At 34.4% G+C, this 11841-nt stretch overlaps 2 protein-coding genes across 2 annotated transcripts; one reads left to right on the top strand and one right to left on the bottom strand.

The window, feature by feature from the left end:
• The first annotated feature begins 7137 nt into the window (after positions 1-7137).
• LOC132637089 (uncharacterized) lies at positions 7138-8161 on the top strand. Its single transcript, XM_060354235.1, has 2 exons — positions 7138-7488; positions 7721-8161. The coding sequence occupies exons 1-2, from the start codon at positions 7138-7140 to the stop codon at positions 8159-8161; spliced, it is 792 nt and encodes a 263-aa protein (XP_060210218.1).
• An 814-nt stretch (positions 8162-8975) lies between these two features.
• LOC132638080 (uncharacterized) lies at positions 8976-11593 on the bottom strand. Its single transcript, XM_060355068.1, has 7 exons — positions 11119-11593; positions 10751-11018; positions 10527-10674; positions 10300-10438; positions 9818-10116; positions 9496-9726; positions 8976-9313 (listed from the first exon to the last, which is right to left on the bottom strand). The coding sequence occupies exons 3-7, from the start codon at positions 10583-10585 to the stop codon at positions 9091-9093; spliced, it is 951 nt and encodes a 316-aa protein (XP_060211051.1). The 5' UTR covers positions 10586-10674; positions 10751-11018; positions 11119-11593; the 3' UTR covers positions 8976-9090.
• Positions 11594-11841: the final 248 nt, after the last annotated feature.

Below are 11841 nucleotides of genomic sequence, written 5' to 3'. Positions count from 1 at the left end.
GATTTTCAAAATCCCCCGATTTATTGATGTTTTTCCTAATGAATCTAGAGGTGTAGATCGTGAATTAGAAAATGAGGCTAATGAACGAGTTATGGTAATATTGATTTAGATGAATATGAAAATGATGAATTAGAAGAAGGAGAGGAACTAGATTTAGAAGACACACTAACTAGTCCTGTTACCAAAGCTCCAACGCAGACACCATCTCAGTCTAGAGCTGGCCTTCCCTCTAAACCTCCTACTCGGAGTAAGACTAAGGTGGACCGTCCTAGACAAAGTCCTTGTTGGAAATTCATGACTTATGATAAAGAAAATGCACTTGCACAATGTCATAAATGTAAATCATTCTTTAATCACGGATCCAGTGGAGGGAAAGGTGGGACAGGTGGTTTAGCGAGACACTTGAGAAAGTATGTTGGAAGACCATTTTTTGTAGCTCTAGCGGAAGCGGGTCTTAAGGTGGATGATCCTAGCGGCGCCTCTACTGGTGTCGCTCCTGGTGGATCCACTGGGGGTTCTAATATGGTCCAACAAACTTTAAATGTTGCTAATCCTGCTATCACACAAATTGCATATAATACAGATAGAGACCGCGAAGAACTAGCTAAAATGGTCGCGGTCTGTGGCTTACCTTTTAGTTTTCCGTCTAACCCTGGTTTTGTGCATTATATTCAAGCTATGTATAACCCTGGTTGTAAAGAAATTCCTAGATCCACTGTTAGACCAGACGTTTTTAAATTTCAAGGTGATTATTGACAGTATATGTGTTGCATGTTTTATCACTTAGATACTAGAGTGTCTATCACTTCTGATATAGGCCATAGTGTTAATGGCAATGATTATTTATGTGTTACAGTAGATTGGATTGATCATAACTGGCATTTGCAAAAACGTATACTTGGTTATAAATATGTTGATGAGAAAAAAACCGGTTCTTATATAGCTCAAATGTTCAAGGAGTTTTGCAATTATATGCTCTTCTAGATAAAGTTTTTACTGTCACATTTGATAATGCTTCTTCAATGACTAAAGATATGTTGGCTGTTAGAATTTGTCCAATTTATGTTAATATTTTCCATACTAGATGTGCATGCCATGTTTTTAATCTAGTTGTAAAGGATGGTCTTGATTTATTTAGTAGAAGTTTTAAGAAAATAAGATATGCTTGCCAATATATTTTTGTTGCTCATAAAGCTAGTAGAATTAATGAATTTAAAAAATCCTATCTTATAGGAAAATTGCTTGTTAGAAAGGTTACGAGAGAAGTTTGTACTAGGTGGAATAGCACATATGAAATGCTATTAGTTGCTCATGAACATAGAAAACCCCTTCAAAATGTTTTTAATGCACATCATTATGATCTTTCCGATCAAATAAAAGAAGATGTCTCGGATGAAATTCTTAAGCTTATTATTTTCTTAGAAATTTTTTATATTGCAACAAAATAATTTTCCGGAGTATATTATCCTACTATTGTACAAATGTTATTTTATATTTGTGGACTAACAAAATTATTTGCAAAATATAGGAAAATAGATAGTTATACTGAGGCAATTGATGAAATGGTTGTGAAATTTAAAAATTATTTTTTTCCCTATTCCCGAAATATATTTAATTGCTTGTGTGTTAGATCCGGCTTTAAAATTACAAGGTGCTAAGGGACTTGTTCGAAAAATTTATATAAATTTAGATATTGATGAAACAAGAGAAGGACCAAGTCGTGAAGAATGTGAAAATAGCATATATCCTAGTTTTAGATTTCTTTATGATAGATATAAATCTTTTGAAAGAAATGAAATTATACGAGCTTCACAAAAAAGGAGGCCTACATTAGGCAATCGAAAATTTGATAGTGAAATGGATGGTGATTATATTGGTATTGGTTCTACTTCTGATGAAAGTGATCTTGATCATTATCTTTCACAGAGACTTAATTCTTATACGGACGAGAATGACAATGATGATCTTTTAGGATGGTGGAGGTTGTGTGCAAGTCAATGGCCACTACTATGAAAGATGGCTCGAGATATCATTGCTATTCAAGCATCATCAGTAGCTTCGGAGGCAGCTTTTAGCGCAGCAAGATTTCAACTCGCAGACCGCAGGCATTCACTGGCAGAAGATAACTTGGAGATTTCTGTCTTATTCAGAGATTGGATCAACGCAGAAAGAAGAAATTATGGGCTATCAAAATTAACTCGTCAAGAAGAAGAAGAATATGATAAGATAGTCAACACAAACAACGAAGATGGTGTGGAGCTTACGGACCGTCAAGCAATAATGCCAATTCCAGAAATGAGTCCAATGGAAGCAATAAAAAATTTGGAAAAACTCTATATACAACCGTACAAGTTTTAGGCCTAGTTGATCTTGTGATAACTTAGAGGCTTAATTGAAACAGAATCCTTCCTAGAAGGTGGCTGTGTAGATTAGATGCTCTTCTTGTATTAGAGTTAATCTTTAATTATTGCATAAATAAAATTAAAGTTCTTACTTGAAATTATTTTTCTTTTCATAACTACTATACATATTAAACAATTCTTCATACCTTTTATAAAGATTTGAAATTATATTTAAGAATATCTATTAAATTTAAAAAACTACCTCTTAGAAATTCAAAAAAATAGTCGTTAAAAGTGTAAAAAAAAAATGTTGGAACTTTGAAGTTAAAAAAAAATACAATTCTTCATACTTTTTATAACAACTTGAAATTATATTTAAGAATAGCTATTAAATTTAAAAAACTTATTCAAAAAAATAGTCGTTAAAAGTAAAAAAAAAAAATACCCGTTGGAACTTTGAAGTTCAAAAAAATACAATTATTCATACTTTTTATAAAGACTTGAAATTATTATTTTGATTACCTATTAAATTTTAAAAACTATCCCTTATAAATTAAAAAAAAAAAAAAAAAGGCAAAATTTCTCAAATGACTACCTTATTGTAGCTTCCTACCATTTGTAACTACCCTTTTTAATATTACCATTCATAGCTAAAAATCAGCTGATTTGTGTATGTTTTCGGATGTATTTTTTGTCAACAAATACATCAGCATACGGTAAAAAGGGAACAACTTCCTTTATTTTAGCCTCTAAACGTGGTGATATTAAATGACAAATCAATATATTTTTTACCTTCCTTTCCACAAAAAAAGCTGTAATATTCCCTTTCCTTACACGTATCTCTTCTTCCAGTCATTCTTAAACAGTCAAAAACGTAAAAAAATTCAAATTTCAAATTAAAATCTTCAACACATCTGAAATTACAGTAACAAACACAAAAACGTCAAATCATCAGGTATTTCGTGCAAACACACCTTTTTTCATTTCACAAAATTTCGTCTATTCAATTTGTATATATGTGATTTCAATTTTTGTCTTGGATCCTAATGTGAGAGTTGTTTTGTTCTTCTGATTTTTTTTTCTATCTTCATCACTGATATTCGAAAATAATGAGGTAATCTCATTGTAAGCGTGTCAATGAATGAATAATGCGTTTGAAAATTTCGTTTGAAAGTATGTTAATGTACATGAATGGTTAGGAACCCAAAAAAAAGGATCCAGTTCATATCTTTTATTTTTCAGAAGCTAAACTATGTTTTTCTGAACTACCATGTATATAAGTAGCAATTTATGCTAAAACTAAGTATTTCTGAAGTGTCAAAATATATGTATCTTATAATCCAATATGTTTTGCTCTTTTACACGTTCCAATTTATTTTGCGAAGTGTTCAGGAATAACTTTCCGAAGATCCAGTTCATATCTTTGTTGTTCCTCAATCTAAACTATGTATTTCTGAACTGCAATTCAATATCTTAACCATGTATTTCTGTACACTGTTAACTTAACCGTGTTTACTATATATTTTTATAATATCCAAATTATGTATTTATGAACTGTCTAAACTATGTATTTCTGAATTATGTATATCTGAACTATATAAACTATGTATTTGTCAACTATTTTTCATATCAGTTTATGCTATACTATGAATTTGTCAACAAGGGTATGGTTATTGAGTGTAATCCAATATGTGTATGTTATATTAGAATTATTAGTGAGTAATTCTAATTTGTATAAATTATTTAATTTTGAACGTGAATCTTATGTAGGGCATACATATTACAAGTTTTATGTTGACACGGTGATTCAACGATTTTTTTTTTTTTTATAAAATGGCCAATATAACCTCGTTGATTAGACACTCTGGTATTTGGAACGACGAGAATAAATACGTCAATTACAAAATAGATGTTGTGACCTTCAAGGAGTATTCGACGTATGAGGAATTGTTACAAGCAGTTGCAACACAATTGAATTTGGACACGAAAATGAAAAACATAAGCATAAAATACATGGTTGAAGGTGATTGTATTCCAATGGAAATTCACAATGACATGGGTGTTAGGGTGTATGTGGAACTGAAGAAAGAGAACAAAGCATTACCAATGTACCCATTATGTATCATTACAACTGATAGAAGCATGGAGATATGTATATCGGATGAGAGTTGTGTTGAAGGTGATTATTTGCAAATCGGATACACGAATCAAACAGTTGGTTCCCATGATTTTGCATCATCAAGTTGTGGAAAGGCTGATTTGTTATTCGAAAACAACAATGGTATGGTTATTGATGACAAGAACCAAAAAGTAGTTGCCGTCGATCAAGTATACACGGATAAAGATACATTAAAATTTGTGATGGTGAATTATGCAATTACGAATAGGTTCAACTATCGGACAGAAAGGAGCAATGCAATAAGGTACTAAATGTGCATTTGTTTATGTATTTTGCAACTGTGCGTTGTTATGTATTTGAACCGTGACAGTGTATGTTTGTTAATTTGTACCAGTGGAGGTATTTCTCAGCATGTGTATGTTTATTATAAAGTAGAATCAATACTGATTTGTATGTATTTGTATTCATACATAATGTATTTGGTCTGATTTGCATTTGATTAACTTATTTACATATGGTAAAGTTACTCATCTGTCCTTTGTATTAATAAAACAAGAATAAATACATTACTGATGCATTTTACATTAATATGTTTTTTATTTATTTATTTATTTATTTCTCTTGTTTTTTTGTTGTAGCTACACTCTTGTGTGCGTATCAGGAGAGTGTGGTTGGAAATTCAGGGCGTCAAGTGTCGGTAAGTCAGGAATGTTTAGAGTTAGGGAGTTTCAAGACAAACATACATGTCCATTGAAGGAAAAGGTTTATTCCCAATGCCAAGCTACAAGTCGGTTGATAAGTGGGATTGTCAAACCAAAAATATCAAATCATAAGAGGAAATATACGCCTAAAGACATTGCGGAGGACGTCAAAAATGATTTCGGAATGGATGTGTCGTACATGGTTGCTTGGCGGGCCAAAGAAAGGGCGATGAACGATTTAATGGGTGAACCGACTGATTCTTATAAAAGACTACCTGGATATTTATACATTTTGGATAAGACTTATCCGGGTTCACATATCAGAATGCGTAAAACCCGTGAAAATGAATTTCTGTATGTTTTTATAGCACTATATGCATTTATCAAAGGCTTTGATTATTGTCGGCCAATTGTGGTGGTTGATGGAAGCCACTTAAAAACACCATACAATGGAACATTTGTCTCGGCAAGCACATTAGACGGTGCAGGTTTGTAAAAAAAATACAACAACAACAACAACAACCCAGTGAAATCCCACAACGTGGGGTCTGGGGAGGGTAGAGTGTACGCAGACCTTACTCCTACCAAGGTAGGATGGCTGTTTCCGAGAGACCCTCGACTCAATAAAAACATAACAAGAGGTCAGATACGGCTAAGAGATTCAAAGCGATATGGAAATGAAGTAACGCAAGCGACACAGATAACATAGAATAATCAAAGCACAGGAAATAACAGATAATAGCATAATAGCATAAATTAGAGCACAAGAAATTATACTACGATAATGCGACTATTAATAAGGCAGGGTAATGAGACTATCTACTAGCCTTCTACCCTAATATGGGTCCTCCAAACCCTCCTATCTAAGGTCATGTCCTCGGTAAGCTGTAACTGCGCCATGTCGTGTCTAATTACCTCTCCCCAATACTTCTTTGGCCTACCCCTACCTCGTCTGAAACAATCCATGGCCAACCTCTCACACCTCCGCACTGGGGCATCCGTGTCTCTCCTCTTCACATGCCCAAACCATCTCAATCTCGCTTCTCGCATCTTGTCTTCCACCGAGGCCACTCCCACCTTGTCCCGAATATCCTCATTCCTAATCCTGTCACTCCTAGTGTGGCCACACATCCATCTCAACATTCTCATCTCAGCAACTTTCATCTTTTGAACGTGAGAAACCTTAACTGGCCAACACTCCGCCCCATACAACATAGTCGGTCTAACCACCACTTTGTAGAACTTTCCCTTAAGTTGTGGTGGCACCTTCTTGTCACATAGCACTCCGGAAGCAAGCCTCCATTTCATCCACCCTGCCCCAATACGATGTGTGACATCATCGTCAATCTCCCCGCTGCCTTGCATAATAGACCCAAGATACTTGAAACTACTTTTCTTCTGGATGACTTGGGTACCAAGCCTCACTTCCAAGCCGGCCTCCTGAGGTGCTTCACTAAACTTACACTCTAAGTACTCTGTCTTGGTCCTACTCAGCTTAAACCCTTTAGACTCCAGAGTTTGTCTCCAATCCTCCAGCTTAGCGTTAACTCCGCTACGAGTCTCATCGATCAGGACTATGTCATCCGCGAAAAGCATACACCATGGCACCTCACCTTGAATTTGCCGCGTCAATCCATCAATATATATTTTATATGTTTTGGACAAATACAAAATGTATTATATTATATATTTTTTCTTCTTAACTGTATCTCCAGGCAACATACTTCTCTTAGCATATGGTGTGATTGATTCCGAGAATGACAGATCATGGACGTGATTTTTTGAGCGTTTCAGAGAATCATATGGAATCAGAGAGAATATGTGTATCGTATCAGATAGGCATGAAAGTATAAACAAGGTTGTTTGTCGAATTTATCCAGAAGTTGCACATTATGCATGTATTTGGCATTTGTGGGGTAATGTATGTAAAAAATACAAGAAGAGCCATGATGTGCTGAGTCCTGTTTTTTATTCCATGGCAAAAGCATACACGCAGGATGATTTCGATGAGTTAATGGGAAAGGTTCAAAAGGTAGATATGCGTGTGACAGAGTATTTGGAATCTGCTGGTAGAGAAAAGTGGGCTAGATTGTATGCATCTGTTAACCGAGGGTGGACAATGACTTCTAACATAGCAGAGTGCACTAACCGACATCTTCTAGCAGCAAGAGAACTGCCTATATATGACTTTCTCGAAGAAGTTAGAAGGATGTTTGGGAGATGGAATTACAATAACCGGAGAAATGGAACATACACATTCACTACACTCGGTAAAAAGTTTCAGGAAATGCTATCAATCAACGAGTATCTATGTCTACGAATGACGGTATGTTTCATTTAAATGCGTGTTATAATTTATTTGACAAACTTGTACTTGTACTAATCTGGTGTTTGTACACATTATACATTTGTGTATTTGGAATCCATTTACAGTTAGTGTTAATGTAAATTATATGACTACCTTTGAAAAATGATATGTATTTGTTTAATTATTTGTTCATTTATTTTAAAAAATCTTAATGTTTCAATAACAAATACATGTAATTTTATTTTTTCAGGTAGAACCGTCAACAGAATTCGTGTACACAGTACATGATGCAGGACGACGATTCATTCTTAATTTGAATAGCAAAACTTGCAGTTGTCGTATGTTTCAACTAGATGAAATCCCCTGCCCGCATGCATGGGCTGTCATTAAAAAGAAAAATCTGGTTGCTGAGGATTATTGCTCTGATTTGTTCAAACCGGCGACCGTGTTGAAGACATATGATGTACCTGTGGATCCTCTACCCGACGAGCGTGAATGGAACATTCCCAACCACATCTTGGAGGATGTGGTTTTGCCCCCAAGATACAAGAGACCGCCTGGTAGGCCAAAGAAGAGGCGTGATAAGCCTTTAAATGAATTGTTGTTTGGAAAGGGCAGACATGCTTGCAGTACTTGTGGACAAGTTGGGCACAACAAACGTTCATGTAGTTTTGAGCCTCTGAGGAAGTGAATTTTTCTTGTGTTCCTATCCATTTAACTTTTTTACCAAAGATAGATTGGTTATTTAAGTATTTGAACACTTGTGTCAAAAACTTCCATTGACACTTGTCGTAGTATTATAGATATTTTTGCAATGAAATGAATGTCCCATTCAAAGTGACCTTAATAGAATTTTTTTTCACGATACGTATGGTGTTTTTTCAACATCAAAAAATAATGCGTACTTGGTAAAATAACATACATATTATATCTGTAAAAATGATAAAGTTGTTTTTATTTTCGAAATTTTTTGGATTGGAGGATCGTAGTTGTGCTGGTAATGTCAACTTAAAATTATGTATTTATTGGCCTTCTGAAAAATGGTATAAACAGTAATAGAACATACATGGTTTTTGTGATACTGATTTTTGAAATTACACGGTGATGTTCATGTATTTTTAACACAAAAAAAAAGGCAAATCATGCTCCGGTATGAAAATGGTGTTGTCTATTCAACCTCGTAGCACAACATATGTGGTATAAAAACATACGTATTGTTTCCGTAATTGATGAAGATGGTTTATTTGATTTTTTTTTTTAATTGAAATCATATAGTTGTGCTGGCCATATCAAATACGCAAGATGTGTTTATTAACCTAAAATATATCTAAAACATACATATTTTGTGAACCTGTGGATTTAAACATACATATTTTGTGAACCTGGGGATTTAAACATACATATTCATGATGTCGCATTTTACTGTATTTTTTCCAAACTTCAGATTTATTTGACAATATATGGAACTAAGTACATCAAACAGATGTAACATAAAGCCACTGAGATTTCTTTGGTTAAATGATAATTATCCAACATTAGTCAAAATACATCTAAAAAGCATCAGATTGTTTGCTATAATGAAAAAAGGACCAAAAACATCGAATGCATGAATAGTATTTATCAAACATCAATTGCATCTACTGTGTCGTAATCGATTGCTGGCCTAATCGGTCTTTGTGGAACTTCATTATCACTCTCTGTATTGTCAGCAACCTTGCCTTCAGCGTAGTCCCATAAGAGTGCACCGTATCTCATACGCTGCATGTGTGCATCAATGACATCTGGAATCCTTTCACCCGATGTCAAATACTCAGCATACGCTGCCACAAAAACACCACAGTCCCTAAAAACAAAAACAAAAAAAAAAAAGTTAAGAACTTGTATTAGAAAATACATGTTTCAAGTTCTAAATAAGGTAACTCAAGTTCAAACAACTCATGTATTTTAGAAGAATAATAAATTGATATGATATATCATGTATTTGATACTCTATGATATTTTTTAAAATGTATGTCTACAACTTACATGCTACCAGCAGTTTGATGCGGAAGATTATCAACATAGACAACTTCAAGGATATCGATTTGTCCCTTATCCGCATACGCTGGGTCTTTCACCAAATCTATGCTTTTTTTATTTACATAGAATCCAGCCAGATGTAGGAAATGTGGCAGCAGTGTAGCAAGCTTTTTTATTTCATTCCTAACAACTGCATTGTGCCCGGCTGATTGATACGAGTTGTAAACATACAGACGCCTGTACATTTAAAAAAAAAGGAAGAAGAATTCAGTGGTCAATTAATGAATGAAAAACTAAGGATAAATATTTAATTCATCAATAAAAATACCTGTCCTTGAATGAAAGGAGTACCAATAACCAATGATTTTCTTCTTGTATATTCACCGGTATTAGCACGTTGTCAACGGTATGCCACGGGACATTGGCAATAAGTCTGTGACCCTTAACGTACTCAATCAATACTTGCTCTTCATTTGCGACATTTGTCTGTGTTTCAACATTACGATATGCGTGGTGGACCACATCAATTCTCTGCTTGAATAGGCAGTCAACAGTGGTGAAGCTGAAATTGTTCCTTTTATCGTACTTTCCTTTCTTCCGAAAGTAATAGAAAATGACGTCAATGTGCTGGAATTGTTAAAAAATACATAAATTAGTTCACAGTCAAATAACTATGTAGTAGCAAAAATGTGGATTTCAGAACATCTGTGTATTTTACAAAAACACAGCAGACTGAATGTCCTGCAAATACATCCATCTCTGTATTTAACAAATACACAGCAGCTAAAAATCATTGCTGATAAAAATCACCTCGTCATTCCAAAGTTGACCATCCATCGATAACAGGTAAAACCAGTTCTTATCATTGACAGTTGTGATGCCAAAATTGTATTTGACTACATTGTCAAAAACTGCCATTTTTTTTTTGTAATGGTCTTCGTTGTTCTTTCTGCAGCAACAAAAAAACCAAATACATCAACTTATTCACAAAAATCGTGTGGAATCACTATATGTAAAACTGGGAGAAAAACACATACTTGCTATCGTGCCTCACGAGCAGACCGTTTCGGAGCCAAGTACGGTATTCATTCACCATCTGTACATCAAGTGGACCAGTAATGGGATCTATCTAGAATGAATATTTTTTATCAAACCCATGTACATGATTCTTGCCCGAACTACTACCTGTGTATTTGGTCTTTAATCATTAACAGTTGCGTTTTCAAAAAACAAAAAAGTAAATTAAAAAGTAGATATATACCAAAATCTGTCACAAACGGTGAAGACTTGTATTTACTGGGGCGTGTAGCTCGTGTGACTGATGGATGTAACATGATTTCTTTCCCTGGGGTTTGGCTTGGTAAATACTCATCAGGCAACAACCACTGAGACAACGGCTGAGCGTTACAAACTGCTGCCTGGGGTTCCTCTAAGACAGTTGAGCTGGTGTTTTCCTCGATTTTTTCTGCGTGAAGTTGTTTGTTAGTCATTTCTGATTCTGCTATATTTGCTAGCACCTGTGCGATCATCTACTAAAAAAAAATACAAAAAATAAACATTATTCAATCACTTGTATGATACATTTTTAAACCGAAAAAATGGGTGAATCAGAATTCGTTGTTATCGAACCTCAGAATTATTTGAATCATCAGAACATTTTTGCTCTTCCATGGTATGTTTCCCCGAACGTTCAACCGAAGTCTTCGGTTCTCCTGAAAGATCACCTCCTTCTGCAATCTCTTCGGTTGAAGCTTCCATCGTATCGCCGCTCTCATTGCCAATATCAACTTGAATATCCGGTTCAATAGCATTTTCCTTAAAAAAAACACAAGCCAAAATTCTATAAAAAAAATACATGAATTTAATAGATAAAGACCTATATAAAATAAAGGCTACAGTAGTTCCCAAATTTTCAGCATACATGAATTATATTTTTTTTTAAAATAAGATATAAAAATGAATTAAAAAATATCTCTGTTGGATCCACCGGACGTTCAACCGACGTCTTCGGTTCTCCTGAATGATCACCTCCTTCCGCAATCTCTTCGGTTGAAGCTTTCAGCGTATCGCTGCTATCATTGCCAATACCGACTTGAATATCCGGTGCAATACCCTTCTCCTTATAAAAAAACACAGGCCAAGGTATGTTAAATAAATGAATCTAATAGATAAAAAACAATATTGAATTCATAAATACATAGAAGTATTTGTTGATGATGTCCAAAAGCAGTAAACAAATACATAAAGGAAAACAGTGAATATTCATGCTGTCATACAAAAACAGTGCACAAAAAAAAAAATATATGACACCATTGTTTTTCATATCAATAACAAATACATCATATTTTAAAG

The sequence above is a fragment of the Lycium barbarum genome, chromosome 4 (assembly GCF_019175385.1).
Source record: "Lycium barbarum isolate Lr01 chromosome 4, ASM1917538v2, whole genome shotgun sequence".
Taxonomy (NCBI): Eukaryota; Viridiplantae; Streptophyta; class Magnoliopsida; order Solanales; family Solanaceae; genus Lycium; species Lycium barbarum.
This window is presented reverse-complemented; position numbering and strand designations above follow the sequence as displayed.